This window comes from Neltuma alba, unplaced genomic scaffold, assembly GCF_004799145.2.
Source record: "Neltuma alba isolate B1F8T4 unplaced genomic scaffold, ASM479914v2 tig00011783_pilon, whole genome shotgun sequence".
In the NCBI taxonomy this organism is placed as follows: domain Eukaryota; kingdom Viridiplantae; phylum Streptophyta; class Magnoliopsida; order Fabales; family Fabaceae; genus Neltuma; species Neltuma alba.
This window is the reverse complement of record NW_021636406.1, coordinates 94,594-112,373: the sequence shown is the minus strand read 5'-3', so window position 1 is coordinate 112,373 and position 17,780 is coordinate 94,594. Positions and strand designations below refer to the sequence as shown.

At 38.0% G+C, this 17,780-nt stretch overlaps 1 protein-coding gene and 2 pseudogenes across 1 annotated transcript; all 3 read left to right on the top strand.

The window, feature by feature from the left end:
• The first annotated feature begins 288 nt into the window (after window positions 1-288).
• Window positions 289-2,014, top strand: LOC114717967 (protein PLANT CADMIUM RESISTANCE 2-like; annotated as a pseudogene).
• A 2,330-nt stretch (window positions 2,015-4,344) lies between these two features.
• On the top strand, window positions 4,345-5,607 carry LOC114717925 (protein PLANT CADMIUM RESISTANCE 3-like). The gene is made up of 4 exons (XM_028903154.1): window positions 4,345-4,414; window positions 4,559-4,630; window positions 5,178-5,390; window positions 5,500-5,607. The coding sequence occupies exons 1-4, from the start codon at window positions 4,351-4,353 to the stop codon at window positions 5,577-5,579; spliced, it is 429 nt and encodes a 142-aa protein (XP_028758987.1). The 5' UTR covers window positions 4,345-4,350; the 3' UTR covers window positions 5,580-5,607.
• A 5,264-nt stretch (window positions 5,608-10,871) lies between these two features.
• Window positions 10,872-16,593, top strand: LOC114717966 (uncharacterized; annotated as a pseudogene).
• The last annotated feature ends 1,187 nt before the right edge of the window (window positions 16,594-17,780 follow it).

Sequence of the window (17,780 nt, the reverse complement as noted above, 5' to 3'; positions counted from 1 at the left end):
TACCTTTGAGCGGAAGGTGATATAATCATTAGGTTCCCTTTCAGCGGTGACATTCTATGGTCGCCGCTGAAGGTTTGACTTTCAGTGGCGACTTTATAATGTCGCCGCTGAAAGTGTAATATAATAATATATTTTTTATTTTATAATATTAATAAACAAATTCAATTTGACTCAGCGGCAAGAAGATTGGACACAAAAGGAGGTGACCACGAGTTCGAACCTTGAAGAAGACATATTTAAAGTAAAAATATTTGAACGATCACGTGGCAGGGGAAGAGTGATGTGGCAATGACGTGGAGATGGCTAGTGATGATGTGGCACCTGGTTGATGATATGGTGGAGGTGGCTAGTGATGACGTGGCGCCGGCGATGATGATGTGGCAACCGGTGGTGATGATGTGGCGTTGGTAAAGTTAATTCTTCTTAGGCATCACTTTCAGCAGCGACAAAAAAGTTGCCATTGAACATCCTTTTTGGCGACGACAAATTGTCGCTGCTGAAAATTGTTTTGGGGTTGACAAATTATCGCTGCTGAAAATTCTTTGAGCGGTGGCAAGAATGTCGCCGCCGAAAGTGTCTTTCAGCCGGGACAAATGTCGCCGCTTAAACTTCTAAAAGTCACCGCTGAAAGTTTTCAGCCACGGCTGCTATGGCAACGACTCTTCAACGGTGACTTTTATACTTTCAGCGGCGACACAAAGTCAATTTTTTTTGTAGTGAACCAAGTTTTCTTCGTTACTTCTCCTGGTACAAAAACAAACATCAGTTCACATCCTCCTTGAATTTAAACTCGTCATCAATTCACATCCTCCTTTAATTTAAACTCGTCATCATCAATTCACAAAAGCTCAGCCAGCTTCATGGTCCACTGGCTTATGCGGATGCTTCTCAGACTGTGAAACTTGTAAGTTATCATCATCTTCTTCTTCTTCTTCTTTATTTTGATCTCCTCCTTCTCCTCCTCACTGTGGATCTGTGATGTATGCATCAATACTGCACCAAAGATTAACATTTATGCTATTATGCATACCAGTGTTGAATAGAACTATATAAAAAAGTTACATTTTTTACTTTGACATTAATATCATAATGTACCAAATAGGCCAGGATTATCGTCAGGTGGAGAAAGATAGAGAGGTTTGTTAGCCCCATGCACGTAAGGCTCACCAAAAAATTTTTTCCCTATCTTTCTCTTGTTGACGTGGATCTTCCTACACTTGGAGAAAATTCTCTCTCGTATCAAACAGAACTCTTTCTCTCCCCTCCCCCCCCCCTTCTCTCTATATATATGTGTGCAAGGTGACTAATCCTTTCCTTTTTCCCCAAAAATGAATAGGTTGCATGACTTTATGGTGTCCATGCATCACCTTCGGAAGAATTGCAGAGGTTGTAGATAGAGGAGCAACAAGTAGGCCTGTGTCACACATTTGTTTTATTCATGTTCAATGTCTCGTTGTGTGTGTGCGCGTAATTTAATAATACTAATAATAATTACTCTAAAATGTTTCATTTATCAAATGATTTTATCTCAACCTTGATCATCCCAGTCGTCGTTCCCCACATTTAACAGTTGAATTAATGGTTAACTCTTTTTCCTTTTATATATATGTGTGTTGGAAGATTGTATTCTACAAGGAGCACTATTCTACATCCTGGGTGCTTTTACACATTTTGTGTCAATCTATTCTTGCATTTATCGAACAAAGTTGAGGAAGCTCTATAGGATCGAAGGCAGTGAATTGTGAGTAGCTTCTGCCCTCACATGGCGCTTTGCCAAGAGTATCGTGAGCTCAAAGGTCGTGGATTCGACATGTCTGCCGGTAAATTAATCTAACAAGACATTTTGTCGCATAAATTTACTTTAATTTTCCTCAGGTATAATCAACACTTTTAATTAATTACGGGGAAATTAATGTTCTTGTTTGTTGAAGGATGGCAAGGAAATGTGGAGCTGCAGACTCCCGGTGCTGTGGCGGTGACGGCTCCGGAGGTGCAAGGTGGCATGACTCGCTAGTGACTGAGCTCCTCCTCTTGATTACGATATGAGATCTCTCAGCAAACATGTTTTAATTTGGAGAAATAAGTAAACTTCAATATTGCCATAGTATATTTTGTAAGCCCTTTTGGTGTTTTGTTGTATGTTATGTGAATATATATAAGACTTGTGGTGGGGGTATGTGTCATGAATTATTGTCTTGAAGTATGTGGTTCACGTATTTGTATGGAAAATCTGTGATGTTTTATGTATGAATATGGTAGTTATAATTAATAGGGTGCAAGTGCTACTATTAATATAAGCTATATTATGGTTATCATTCTATTAAGCTTTTAATCACTTTGAGGCATCTTCTAGGAATTACTAATTGCTTGTTTAGACATTAGGTTTTCTTCTTCTTTTTGACCAGCTGCTTAGATATTAGGTTAAAAAAAAGTACTTTTATGTCATACAAAGTAAAATGTATGGAAAAAAGTTTCATCTCATAAAACATAAAAGTGATTATTTTAAAACTTTCCAAGCACTTCTATTATAATTTCTTACGCACAAATTGTAACTTCTTGGCGTTGAGTTGATATAGTGACTAAATTGCATGAAATCCTAGGTTCAATTTATCTTCGAATTGATCATGAATATATGTCGAAGGTCCATGAACAGTATATAAGGTTAATTCTGCTTTAAATTATTCTAAAAGTAATACCAGACATATTTTAGTGCAAGGTCTAAATCTCATCATAATTATTTGGTATAAGGTCTAAAAATCAAATCAAGAGCGTTCAAAGAAAAAGACCATGCAGAATTCATCTTCCCCCCTATATAAGAAAAGCAATGTCTTTTTTCCTTATTAGTGGATTTCATCTGTATATGTGATAAGTGTGTTTACTTTGGTTTATTTAATTAGCTTGATGGATTATAATTTCTGTTACTTTAGTTTATACTTTATATAAAGAAAACAAGAACGTTTGAGAATTCAATGAAGGATATATAAATAGCTTACAGTATTTTATTGTTAGTTGTTGCTATTCAGCTATTTACACGGAATTCCGTGCTAGTTACTTATCTAATCCTATTTCTAACTTTTAAGTTGGAGAGAATAATTAAAGCTTTTTCAGTCCTATTTATTTATGAGTTACACTATTAAATTTTTAATGTGAATATTTAATCTTATTTTTTATTTATTATTATGTAGACGGATATTTTTTTTTCAAAAATATGTATGTTACAAAGAAATAAAGTTGAAAAATCATTAAATTTTAAGATAGAATTAATGAGTTTTAAATTTAATAGTCTTACTGAAAAATCCATTAATTAACCACGTCGTAAATACCTTGGAAGTGTGATGTAAGCATGTGATGTCATCGGACACTGTAACTAGTGGATATTGCCTGCTTTCGATTGGTTTAACACATGACCCACAAATTAATTAATTAGTGCGGGCCAGCTTGCACTTCTTCTAAGGGGTTGTTTGGCAAAACCAAAACCTAAGTTTCAGAAGCACTTTTCCGTAAAACGAGATAAACTCTTCCACATATTTACTTCGTAATCCGTAAAAGCACTTCTGAAACTATGATTTGGTTTCTATCCATGCATGTCGGAAAATTATCTCCATCATCTTTTGGTTTATCTGACGCCTTATTGTGCTGGTGGGTAACACGTACATGTCAATATTATTCGATCCAAACAAGTGAGAAGAAAATACCAGAGTTACACAAATATCAAACTCCATATATAAATCACAGTCTTTTCCGTCTTTCTTGCAAAGGAAGCTATATACGTATGTCAATAATCCAAGTCTCATCTTAAATATACGTCCCTCAAATAACTTTACTGGTTAAATATTCTGTCCATGAACACAGTAAAGTCGAAGAGGAAGAGGATCAATGCCTCTGGTATTTTAATTTACTCAATTTTTTTACATATTAACAAAGAGAATATTCAATCATAATATGAGATTGGGTTGCCTAGTGAGAAGAGTTGGCCTATTACAGAGTGACCAATAAAGATTTAAATCTTTATTCATGTTTAGTATCCGACCATGACTCAAATAGGATTTTGTGTGACAATAAAAAAAAAATAGAATCAATTTAATAATTATTACAACGTGTTTTATCAGGGAGGAATCAAAATTTCTTTGTTTGGTGCTTTATGCTGTTCATGATAAATTCGGAACGTGTGGGAGAACAGTCCAACGCTAGTGGCAAAACAAGAAGATGCTTTCAAAATCTAATTAGTAGTAGCGTCTTTTGGTTGTTTCTTCACAGAGCAATATTTCAACCAAGTTTTCACCATCATATTCTCTTGAAATCAGTGAACTTCTCTTGCTGCGAAATCCACCAGGTCGTTTCTGTCCAAAGATGTCAGGCGGCGATTCGCGGTGGTCCTCCGGCCTCTGTGGCTGCTGCTCCGATTGCGGCACTTGTAAGTTCAATTAATCTTCTTCTTCATCCCCGTCTTATAACCCATACACACACACACACACACAACCCGAAACATATTTCTTCGTGCAAACCAAATAATACCTACGTTCTCATATTGTTGTTGGTTGCTGTTTATTATGAGTAGGTTGCCTCACGATGTGGTGTCCATGTGTCACTTTCGGAAGGATAGCAGAGATCGTAGATAGAGGAACAACCAGTTAGTCTTTACTTTGCCTCTCCTCTTTTATTGATTTCCCGTCTTTTGCTTTTGGAGTTTCGAGCAAAGCTAAGCAGTCATATTGCTGATAATCCCAAGAACCGAAACTTTGGCAAAACTCTCAAAAGTGTTATAATTAATTGGGAATTCCAATAAGCTAAGGCTTAATTGTGAGGTGATAACTACGCAGAAATTTGGGAACCAGTTGAGAGCATCCTAAACTTATCAGATCTAGATAGTCTATATCTCATTTGGATGATCTGGATTTGATTTCTTTTCGATTTTTATTTGCTCAAAATAATTATTTTAATATTTATAGAATCTAAAATAGAGATAATCTCTTAACTATCATTTTTTTAAAAGATAATTTTTTATTTAAAAATAATTAATTAAAAATTTTATATATAGACTATTCAAATGAGATCTGGTGAATTTAAGATGCTCATCGTGGAAGCTGGTTCAAGTGATTTGGAGGGGTTAGTTAATTGTTGTGTTATACATATAAATATTTATGTGTATGTGTGTATGTATACATATATGGTGGCAGGTTGTTGCGCGCAAGGAACGATATTCTGCATACTAGGGGGCTTCTCATATTTTGTGTCATGCTTTGCCTGCATTTACCGAACCAAGCTGAGGAATGAGTATAATATAAGAGGCAACCAAGCTGGTGATTGTTTAGCCAGTTTCTTCTGCCCCCACATGGCCCTCTGCCAAGAGTATCGTGAGCTCAAAGCTCGCGGATTCGACATGTCCGCTGGTAAATGATTAGCTCTCATCCATCTCTCTCTTTCTGTGCCTTCTTTCTCATAATTAAATAGCTGCATATGACATTATATTTATATATATATATATATATATATAAACAGGATGGCAAGGAAATGTGGAAATGCAGACTATGGGTGTCAAGACGGTTGCTCCGGCGGTTCATGGTGGCATGAGCCGTTAGGAGCCGCCGTCGTTGTCATCGCTTTCTCCCTCTATGTGATTGTTTGTGTTCAGTACTGTCGGTGGATTTGGTTGGATGAACTGAGAATAATAAGGCCTCGTCTCGTTCCATCCTTCAAGCTCATTTTCTTTTTGGGGTGGATCGTCTTAATTGCGTCGCCTTTCTTCTCTACGATGCTTGCAAGTTGTGCTCTCTGCAATTGTTCTGTTTTGTTTTGATTTGACTCTAATGTGATATATGCTGTACCTTATATTCCATGTGCTTTCAATAATGACGGTATCCCTATAGAACTGTCTACAGTACTACCTCTAGTCCTTAATATAAGATCTTATTTAACTTTTATTTTGGTTCTAAATATAAGATCCCAATCTATTTTGTCTCTCATATTTACACTTTTTTTTTCCAAAGTAGTCCTTCTAGTAATGATAATTCTAATTAACACATTTCATTAGCAAGGACATTGTAGGAAAGACAACACCTATTTATTATTAATAACTAATTTAACTTCTTTCTTTAATTTTCTCAAATTAGTTAACTAGCTCTTATAATTAGGACCTCAGGTAGCAATTCATAAGCTTCAAAATTGCCAGTGGAGCCACTTGGGCGTAGGAAATTTTCACATCCTAATTCGTTCTGTTTTTTCTTGCCCCAAAAAAAAAATTTAGTTCTGTTTTTCTGCAGTATATTGTATTCCCCAAAAAAAAAAATACGGTCATTAGATCAGGCCTAATGATGACAAATGATGTTGTGAAGTTGGAACTCACAATCTGGTACTTCTCAAGGCTTTGAGTAAGGTATTTGGTATTGGTAAAGCTATAAAACCCTCCCAAACAGGGTCTTGTTTGATCATTTATCTGTTGAAGACACTTTCAGCTATTAAATATAGGCACTTTTTATAATAAGGATTCAAACTTCGATTTATCAAGTTGTTTGAAACTAACTTCTTTAGCTAGAAGGAACCCTCATTCGTAACTAATCAAATGTAATAAACAAAATAAATTGTAAATATTAAATACAAACATTAGAGAAGGATTACACTAGGGAATTTTTAACCTGGGCTGTTATAGGACCCAAAAGGGCCTCAGGCCCACGGATTGTCACTTACTAATAATTTTTTTGGAAATGGGCTCACAGCAATGACATCGCATATGAGGTTGATCATGCTTATATTTAGTGCTTAACAATTCCTCAAATAGGATTATCTTCAATAAGAAAATACTTATGCTTAGCAAAAAAAATTTATGGCAACTATGCTGTTAATAAATTTATCCGTTGTACGGGTTGGATCTAGCCAGAAATAGTAATCCTTCACAATTTGGCGAACAAAAATTTAAATTTCAATCGGAAGAGGTACTTACATTTAGTATTCGATAGTGTCTTAAACAAAATTACTTTTCCATATGATGATACTTGTACCTGGCCAAAAAAATATTTATCCGTTTCATCTTGAAAAATGTTTTAAAATATATAAATAATAAAGATATAAAATTTGAAAATATACGTCAACTAGAAATCAATAAGGCAAAAGGTATTTCCATTTGAAGATAAATTAAAATTCTTCTTTAAGTGCGGGATATTTCCTTACAAGAGAATAGAAAATAATATGTACAGCACATGGTCTTTGTTTGGAAACCAGGGGTTTGGACGGCTTGTCAGAACTGAGGAACAGTGCTGTTGCTTTACAAAAGCAGAAAGAAACTGTTTTTCCGCAGCATTTTTGGACACCAGGGCAAATATAACTGGTTCAGATTTTACGTATCTTGGTTTCTTAAAGTATTTCGCCTTTTGTAAGATTTTCTATTAAACATTTAGTTAAAATACTATTTTTAATTTGCATTTCTTAGTATGAAAAAAAATTAGAATATTTAAACCAATTTATCCATAAAACCTGGACCGTCAAGATTTATCATCTACCCTTTGGAATATCAGCATCACTTATGCTATTGTTCCAACAGCAGCAAATTAAAAAAGTAAGTCCAAAGTCCAAGAATCAGATTGGATAAATAATATCCAAATATGTGCTCATTATTTAACGAAGAAGGGATTCGAAAATATATGCTTTAGGAATTAAATCAATGACCTCTTAGATCATTAGGATCACCAAATCAAAGGACCCCCACCCACACACGTATAAATAGTCATCCTCAAACAGCTTTTATCATCATATTCTCCACTACTCTGCTAGACATATTAATTACATTCACAGCAGTGAGATCAAAATGAATATGGGTGATGAGATCAGTAAGTTGAAGTGCTTCATGTTGGTTCTTCTCTTGGTTTCTGCAGGATCCATGTCAGAAGCCAGGCCTTTCATCACAAGTTCATCACTACTGCAACATAATTATGAGGGTAATTTCTTGGAGAGGTTGGATCTGAGGGATATCAAGAAGGCCGGGCCAAGCCCCCGAGGTAAAGGACACGGGGTACCTTCTCCCCCAAGTGAAGCACTTGAAGGCTCTCAATCCCTTATTGCTGGTGTAGGACACTTTGATGCTGGACATTAGTTAATTAGGTATTACTTCTATTTGTGTAAGATTGCTTTACAACATGAATAAATTGAATTTTGTTATTATCTACAGTCAAATTAATCAAAGATGGTATATGCCCTCCTCCCTTCATAAAATGAGGCTATATGCTTCTAATTAGTCCTCCAATATCCCACTTCTCTTCTCTCCTGACTCAAAGCAATGTAAATTAAAGTTTAGAAATGAAACAAAAGAACAAAATTAACAACCCGAGTAATAATTGGAAAGAGAAAAAAAAACAAAGAGGAGGCTATTGGAGCCAAATTCACTTCTTCTTTTTTTTTTTTTGGGGTTTACGAGTGGCAAGCAAAGCTTGAAAGAAAAAGTCAAAACAAATTAACTAGATGAGGAGTACTAGTGATTGCCTTCAGCATATGGTTTGTCCAGCAGAAAACCTTCTCTGTACCACGAAGGTACTTCTGGTATTAACACAACCTGCGACTCCTTAACACGATGAGCTGCTCTAGCCATACTATATCTGCACAATGGTTGATCATATTTGCTTTCTTGTTGCATTCCATAACTCTATATATAATACTACATCCGATTCTCAATATCACCTATGTTTCTTAATATAAAAGTTAATTTAATTTGGCATTCAATTTAGTCCTAAATATAAAATCCCAATTTACTTTATGTCTTATATTTATCCAAATTTTACTAAGATAGTTCTTGTAATAATTGTACATGTTAAAAGTTATCAAATAGTAGTTCTAATTAATAACACAATTAGTAATAGTATTTTAGGTAAGATAACACTTATTTATTAAAAATAACTAACTCAACTAATCTTCTTAATCTATTCAAATTAGTCAACTAGCTTTTATGTTAAAGACGATAGGTAGTATAAGATATACTTAACTAATTTAAATATATTAAGGAAATTGTCAGTGGAGCCACTTGGGTGTAGGAAATTTTCACATTCTAATTCGTTCTGCCCTTTTCTTTTGGCCTGAGAAAAAAAAAATTCTAGTTCTGTGTTTCTGCAGTATATATGATCATGGCCTTGTATTTCCCAAAAAAAAAAATTGGTCATTAGATCTGGCCTAATGAATTTGGAACTCACGATCTCGTACTTGACAAGGCTTTGAGGAAGGTATTTGGTATCAGTTAAGCTATAACACCCTCGAGCATAGTACTGTTTTACCATCTATCTGTTTAAGACATTTTTAGGTATTAAATATAGACACCTCTTGCAATAAAGATTCCAACTTTGATTTGTCAAGTTGTTGATAACCTCTCAAAATTCCTACTTAATTAAGCTGATTTAACATTCTTTTATTGGGTTTATAAGTCAATTTTGCAGGAAACAAAGCCTGAGGAGAGTAAAGAATGGAGGAGGAGCTGAAAAGAAGCATCCGCCGCGGCCTATGGAAGAATCCGCCGCGGCGGATCACACAGAGAGGGAAAGCTGAGCCTCTGTGAAATCCGCCGCAGCGCCCTGATGCAGCCGCCGCGGCGCCCTAGCTATATCAGGAAGCAACCCGTTCGGTGAAATCCGCCGCGGCCTATTATCACGTGCGCCGCGGCCCCTGATTGACAATCCATTCTGTAATAGGCGCCGCGGCGCCTGAAGCAATCCGCCGCGGCGCCTGGCCCCTTGCAGCTGTGCGTTTTACTTCCTAACTTAAAAAATTAGGGCTTTAGAGGGAGAGAAGGGTTTTTTCAGAGGGAGTTCGACTTTTGGAGCAATGGAGGCTGGCTCTGCTAGGGTTTGGAGTTTTGAAGGCTTGGAACTTTTGGGCTTGAAGCTAGAAGAGATTCAAAGCTTGTATCTTAAATTTTCTGGGTTTCCTTCTTCTTCCCTTCTTGTTTCTACTATGACTACTAGATATTCCTATAGTTGTAGTTCTTTACTTGCCATGTATAGCTAAATCCGTTTTTCTAGGGTTATTTTGATCTATTGTATGGATTGAGATTTGGGTTTTACTATCTCTTTAGTGTTAATGATAATATTCAGTTGTTTTTACTTTGAGCTTAATGCTTCCTTTTGTCTGGCCATCATTTGGATTGATTGATTGATTAGTTTAACTTGAGAAAGTTAAACTAATTCATGAACTTTGGTAAAAACATGCTAGTCCAGAAATTTATGTGAGTGAATAGATGGTTTGTTGATTGATCAGAGATGTATCTGTTGACCTAGCATAGACTAAATGGGTTTTGGTTTTTAAAGAGCAACTTTCAAACAAATGCAAGAGATTGCTGTGTTTTGATTGTGTTTGCAACATTTGGTTTTGACTTGAGAAAGCTTAATCAATTCTATAAACCCAGGCTAACTGAATTTATTGTGAAACACTATTTGAGAAGTAATTAATCCAGTTTCATGAAGTACTTTAGTGAAGAATAACCCTAGTCTATTAATTGTTTCAAGGTCGATTCGATTTTATACTGCTTTAAACCATTGTTTTCTTAACTTTCATTTCACAAACTCTTTTACAACAATTATTCCACTTAACCTAATCAAATACACAATATGATTTTTCAACTCATCTAGCCTTAGTCTCTGAGGGAACGATATTTTTTATATTACTTGCGACCCGTCCACTTGCGGTCAAGTTATTTGGTGAACAAGTTTTTGGCGCCGTTGCCGGGGACTAATGGCTAGAGTTTTTGAGGTTGATTGTCCTTATTGTGTGCTTGGTTACGCTTAAGTTCCATTTAGCATTTGTAGTAATTATAGGTAGTAGCAGTAGTTTATTTTATTCATTTCTCTTGATAAGTTTGATACTTTTGTTTTTGATTTGAATGTGCAGGTAACCCCTGACGCATGCAAGGAAGACTGGAAGTTATTGTGGAAGAAGTTACTGAAGAAGTATCCAGGTCGGGAGAAACTGAAAACACACCGGAGATTCAACAACAACCTCAGTTACTTCCGCCGCCGCCGCCACCACCACCTGAATCAGAATCAGAAGAAAACATGGCGGAGGAAGATGAGAACGATGTGTACACCCTGGATGACTATTTGGATAAAGAAGGGCAGACTTTTCACTCAAGTATCCGGTTACCAGACATTCAAGCCAGGAATTTTGAAATCAAGCCTGTTATGATTCAACTACTGGGGATGATGGGTACTTTTGAAGGAAATTTTAAGGATGATCCGAATGAGCATTTGACCAAGTTCATAGAGGTTTGTGAGAACTTCAAACAAACTGGGGTTACTAAAGATGCACTGAGATTGAGATTGTTTCCCATGTCATTATCTCACAAGGCGAAAACATGGTTGAATTCTTTACCTGAACACTCCATTAAGACTTGGGATGAGCTTGTATCTAAGTTCAAGGCCAGATTTATTCCAAGGGGCAAACGTGCTACATTAAGGGGTGAGTTGCTCTCTTTCGAGCAGCATCCGGATGAGCTATTTTATGAGGCTTGGGAAAGATTTAAGGATATGTGGAGAAATTGTCCAAATCATGAGCAGAAGAAATATGTTCTAATGGAAGCTTTCTGGAATGGATTGAATGATCAGACAGTGACAATGCTGAATACCGCTTCAAACGGAGGAATCGGAAAGATGAAGGTAAATGAGCTATATGAACTGTATGAAGAGGTGGCATCTAGCACTATGCAACAATATAACAAAAGAAGGCAAAGTTCTGGGAGACATAAGGAGCCTAGTTCTTCATCATCAAGGGACATTGCATCGCAACTTGAAGCAATATCTAAAAGATTTGACAATCTGGAATTGCAGATTAAGAAAGGAAATGCTGCAGGAGTTCATGCACTTCAGGCTCCGGGATACACTTGTGACCATTGTAATGAGGAACACCATTCTGATCAATGCCCATACACCTTGGAGACAGTCAATTATATGAATAATGCACAAAGAAGACCACAAGGGAACCCTTATTCTCAAACTTACAACCCAAATTTGAGAAATCATCCAAATTTCTCTTGGCGAAATGGGCCAAGTCTGAATCCCCCACAAATATTACCATCCGGTGCTAAACAAATGGGGCCTCCTGGTTTTCATGGTCAACCACAGCAAAATCAATTGCAACAGCAGCATCCTCAAAAGGAAGATTCCAAAATTGAGAAGATGTTTGCTCAATTATTGGCCAATCAAGAATCTGCAAGGGCTGAAAACAAGGCAACATTTTCTCTCCATGAAACTGCCATCAAGAATCTTGAGGTGCAAATGGGTCAACTGGCTTCACAAATGAATGTACTCACAAGAAGCAGCTTACCAAGTGATACCATTCCCAATCCAAAAAGGGATGGTAATGAAGAGTGCAAAGCGATCAATTTGAGAAGTGGAAAGCAGTTACCTGACATTCAGAGGCCTAGTCAGACCGGCAAGGACACCATTAACAGTAAGGCGACTGATCTTGATACAAATGAGCTTGCAGAAGAAGGTGGTATAGTAGAAGAGGAAGAAACCAAGAAAAGGAAACAAACAGAAGAAAATCTCACTGATGTGGTTCGAGGAAAGAACGTAGAGGGTGAAACAGTTGATGATAAAAAGAGGAAGACAACTCCCCCTCTTGCTACACAGATGCCGCCGCTTCCATTTCCTCAAAGGTTCAAGAAGAAAGATGAAGATGTCCAGTTCAAGAAATTTGTGGACATGTTTAAGCAATTACACATCAACATCCCGTTTGCTGAAGCATTAGAGCAGATGCCTAAGTATGCTAAGTTTCTTAAGGATGTTCTCTCCAAAAAGAAGAGATTTGGTGAATTTGAAACGGTGGCTCTGACTGAAGATTGTAGTGCTATCTTGCAGCGAAAACTCCCACCCAAACTGAGAGATCCAGGCAGCTTTTATATTCCTTGTAACATAGGCAAACACTTCAATGGAAAAGCCCTATGTGATTTGGGAGCAAGTGTTAACTTGATGCCTCTAGCTGTATTCAATCGATTAAACTTGGGTGATGCAAGGCCAACAACAGTTACATTGCTCTTTGCTGACAGAAGTATCTCATATCCAAAAGGGATTGTAGAAGATGTCTTGGTGAAGGTAGACAAATTCATATTCCCAGCTGATTTCATTGTGTTAGACTGTGAGGTAGATTGGAATATCCCCATTATTTTGGGACGACCATTTTTAGCTACTGCAAGAACCCTCATTGACGTAGAAAAGGGTGAGATCACCATGCGAGTAAATGATGAGAAGGTGATATTCAACATGAATCAAGCCTTGAAGTTTCCAGATGATTCTGCTCACTGTAATTGTATTGATGTGATTGATTCCACGGTGCAAGAGGAGCTGATTAACTCTTTGACCAAAGACCCATTAGAAGCAGTGTTGATTGGAGAAACAAGTAGTATTGATGGCAAGGTTGAAGCTTATGCAGAAATGATGAGTATTGAAGCGTTTCCGTATCGAAAAGCTAAGACTTTTGAGCCTCTAGATGTGACTAGTGCTTTGAGCTCTCCTCTAAAGCCTTCTGTGGATGAACCGCCGGTGTTGGAGTTGAAGACTTTACCATCACATCTCAAGTATGCCTACTTGGGTAATTCTACCACTTTACCTGTGATTGTTTCTTCTAAGTTGTCCACGTTGCAAGAAGAGAAACTGTTAAGGGTCTTGAGACACCACAAGAAAGCTATTGGGTGGTCCATAGCTGACATCAAAGGGATCAGCCCTTCTATTTGTATGCACAAGATTTTATTAGAGGATGGTCACAAACCTTCTATTGAGCATCAAAGGAGATTAAACCCGGTTATGAAAGAGGTAGTCAAGAAAGAGATCCTTAAATGGCTTTCTGCTGGAATAGTCTACCCTATTTCTGATAGTTCATGGGTGAGCCCAGTTCAATGCGTCCCTAAAAAAGGCGGTATAACTGTAGTGGCTAACACCCAAAATGAGCTAGTTCCAACTCGTACTGTGACTGGGTGGAGAATTTGCATGGATTATCGAAAGTTAAATACAGCAACCAGAAAAGACCATTTCCCGCTGCCATTTATTGATCAGATGTTGGATAAACTTGCTGGGCAAGAATTCTTTTGTTTCTTGGATGGGTATTCAGGATACAACCAAATTGTAATAGCCCCAGAAGATCAAGAGAAAACAACCTTTACTTGTCCATATGGCACATTTGCTTTCAAAAGAATGCCATTTGGTCTTTGCAATGCTCCAGCAACATTTCAAAGATGCATGATGGCCATCTTTGCTGACATGATTGAGAAAACAATTGAAGTGTTCATGGATGACTTCTCTGTTTTTGGAGATTCTTTTGATTGTTGTTTAGATAATTTGGCGGCTGTTTTGCAAAGATGTGAAGAAACTAATTTGGTTCTGAATTGGGAAAAATGTCACTTCATGGTGCAAGAGGGCATTGTCCTTGGTCATCGAGTATCCAAACAAGGCCTAGAAGTTGACAAGGCAAAGATATCTGTTATTGAGCAATTGCCTCCACCAACAAGTGTTAAGGGTATTAGAAGTTTCTTGGGTCATGCGGGATTCTACCGTCGGTTCATTAAAGATTTTTCTAAAATCACTAAGCCTTGTGCAATTTGTTGGAGAAAGATAGGGAGTTCAAGTTTGATGACACTTGTATGAACTCTTTTGAGGAATTAAAGAAGAAGCTCACCTCAGCACCCATTTTAGTGGCACCTAATTGGGAGCTACCCTTCATCATTATGGCAGATGCTAGTGATTTTGCCGTTGGAGCAGTTCTAGGACAAAAAGTAGATAAGGTCTTCCATCCCATCTACTATGCTAGTAAAACGTTGGATGATGCCCAACTTAACTACACTACTACTGAGAAAGAATTGCTTGCAGTGGTGTTTGCTTGTGAGAAATTCCGGTCTTATATTGTGGGCACCAAAGTGACTATCTATACGGACCACTCTGCCCTAAAGTATCTGTTTACCAAGAAAGATTCCAAGGCACGCCTAATTCGATGGGTCCTTTTGCTTCAAGAATTTGATTTGGAAATTGTTGATAGGAAAGGCACTGAGAACCAAGTGGCCGATCATCTATCTCGATTAAGTAGTGAAGCTCAACATGATCATTGTCAAGAGATCAATGCAGCTTTTCCTGATGAATGCTTGTTCTTTGTGGATAACTCAACTACTCCATGGTATGCAGATCTGGTTAATTATCTGGTTTGTGGAACTCTGCCACTAGACCTTAACTCTCATCAAAAGAGAAAATTTCTTCACGATGCAAAGTTGTACTTCTGGGAAGAACCTTATTTGTTCAAAAGATGTGCCGATCAGATGATAAGAAGATGTGTTCCGGAGGTTGAGCAGCAAGATATTCTAGAGTGTTGCCACTCTTCAGCTTATGGTGGACATTTTAGAGGAGAGAAAACGGCTGCAAAAGTCCTTCAAAGTGGTTTTTATTGGCCTTCACTATTCAAAGATGCATATGCCTTTGTGATTCGATGTGATCGATGTCAACGAGTGGGAAACATATCAAGAAGGAATGAAATGCCTCTGAATAATATTCTGGAAGTTGAACTCTTTGATGTATGGGGAATTGACTTCATGGGCCCGTTTCCAAAGTCTCTAAATCAAGAGTACATTCTGGTTGCTGTGGATTATGTCTCGAAATGGGTTGAAGCTACTGCATGTGTATCCAGTGATGCTAAAACGGTGATCAAATTCTTAAAGAAAAACATCTTCACGAGATTTGGAGCACCTCGGGCTATTATTAGTGATGGTGGTTCTCACTTTTGCAATCATCAATTTCAAGCTCTGATGAAGAAATATGGTGTAAAGCACAGGGTAACTTTGGCTTATCATCCTCAGTCAAATGGCCAAGCAGAAATATCCAACCGAGAGATCAAAAGCATTCTTGAGAAGGTAGTAGGTGCAACAAGAAAAGATTGGTCATTAAAACTGGATGATGCTCTTTGGGCCTACAGGACAGCATATAAAACTCCGATTGGGATGTCTCCCTATCGGTTGGTGTTTGGAAAAGCATGTCATTTGCCTGTAGAATTGGAACATGGAGCTTATTGGGCCATAAAAAAGCTCAACTTTGACTTTCAAGCTGCTGGTGCAAAAAGGCTCCTACAACTGAATGAGTTAGAGGAATTTCGCTTTAATGCCTATGAAAGTGCAAGGCTCTATAAGGAACGGACCAAGAAGTATCATGATCAGAAAATTATCCCAAAGTCTTTGAAGCGGGGCAAAAGGTGTTACTTCATAATTCCAAATTGAGACTATTTCCGGGCAAACTCAAATCACGTTGGTCAGGGCCATTCACTGTGGTACAAGCTGCTAACCATGGTGCAGTGGAGCTGGAAAATGAAAAAGGTGAAAGATTTCATGCAAATGGCCAACGTTTGAAGCATTATTGGGGTGGAAAGGTGGATCGTCAAGTTTCCACGATCTACTTTGCTGAACAATCATAACAAAGCTGAAGAGTCAGGCTGAAGACTATAAACCAAGCGCTACTTGGGAGGCAACCCAAGCTCTAAACTTGCCTTTGATGTGTTTCTTTTATTTCAGTTGTGTTTTAGTAGATTTATGTTTGATCTTTGTTTTTGTAGGCCTCTTGGTTTATTCCTCAAACTTTGGAGCTCAGCAGGAGTGGTTGATTTCTAATTAGCGCAACCAGGGAAGTGCACCTAACTTCAATCTCTAGCAGTGGCATTGACTTTGATTGGTTTAGATTTGTGTTAAATTGAGACTTGTGGGTTTTGCTTTTATGTGGTTGTTTGTCTTGTGTTTGTTTTTATGCTTATGCTTGTGTTTAGTCTTGTTTTATTATGTGTAGGGTGCTTGATTGTGGTAGGTCCGGTTTGTGTTTGTTATTTTTTCTTTCTTTGTATGCTTTCTCTGTGTGAGGCGCCGCGGCGTGTTTGAAGATAAGCCGCGGCGCCTAGTCTTCTTCTGAGTGCCTGTTCTGTATTAGGCGCCGCGGCCCCTGAGTAAATCCGCCGCGGCGCCTTAGTCCTAGGTGAATGTTTGTCTCGGTAAAAACCGCCGCGGCTCCCTGATTCATCCGCCGCGGCTCCCGCTTTGCCCAGATTCAACCATTCTGTGAAGGCGCCGCGGCTCCTGTCATAATCGCCGCGGCGCCTTCTCGCATTTCCAGATTTGTGTTCCCCGTTTTAGCCTTGCTCATTTGTCTCAATACCCACTTTACCCAGATGTATCTGACCGGTTTTTAGGGTAAGTTCATTGATTTAATTTTAAAAACCTAACCCTTTGGTCTTTTCACTCCCATTCCCAATTTCAAGCCCCCCCTTCTATTAGAGATACCCGGTCGGTTCCCTCTTCCCCTATCATATTCGAAATACTCTTTCTTCCCAGCCCAGAATTTTCTCTCCCTCTCCGTCGCCTCGCCGCCTTCCGTCGCCCATCAGGCTCGCGTCGCCGGTCGCCGGTCGCCGAGCTTCTCCGTCCTCCACCGCCAGTCAGTGTCTCTACCGCCGTCGCCCTCATTTCTCCCCTCACCGTTGGCCTTCCTCTTTCCTCTCCTTTAGTCGACCGAATAGGTACTCTTTCTTACTCCTTTGTTTATTTTAATTTCTTCTAGTCTAGTTTAGATGGAGATGGGTAGTGTTAGGGTTGAGCTTTGTGGTTAGATGAATTTTTGAACTCTAGATGGTAGTATTTTGATTACCTGAAGTTACATTGTGGTTAGGTGATAATTGCTTATTGCCCAACTATCTGTTAACATATTGATGAAAATGTGATACATGTGAAATTGAGTGATCATAACTTGGACCTGATTTGAGAAAATGATTTGCTTGTCTAAATTTTCAATAACACCGGTTAC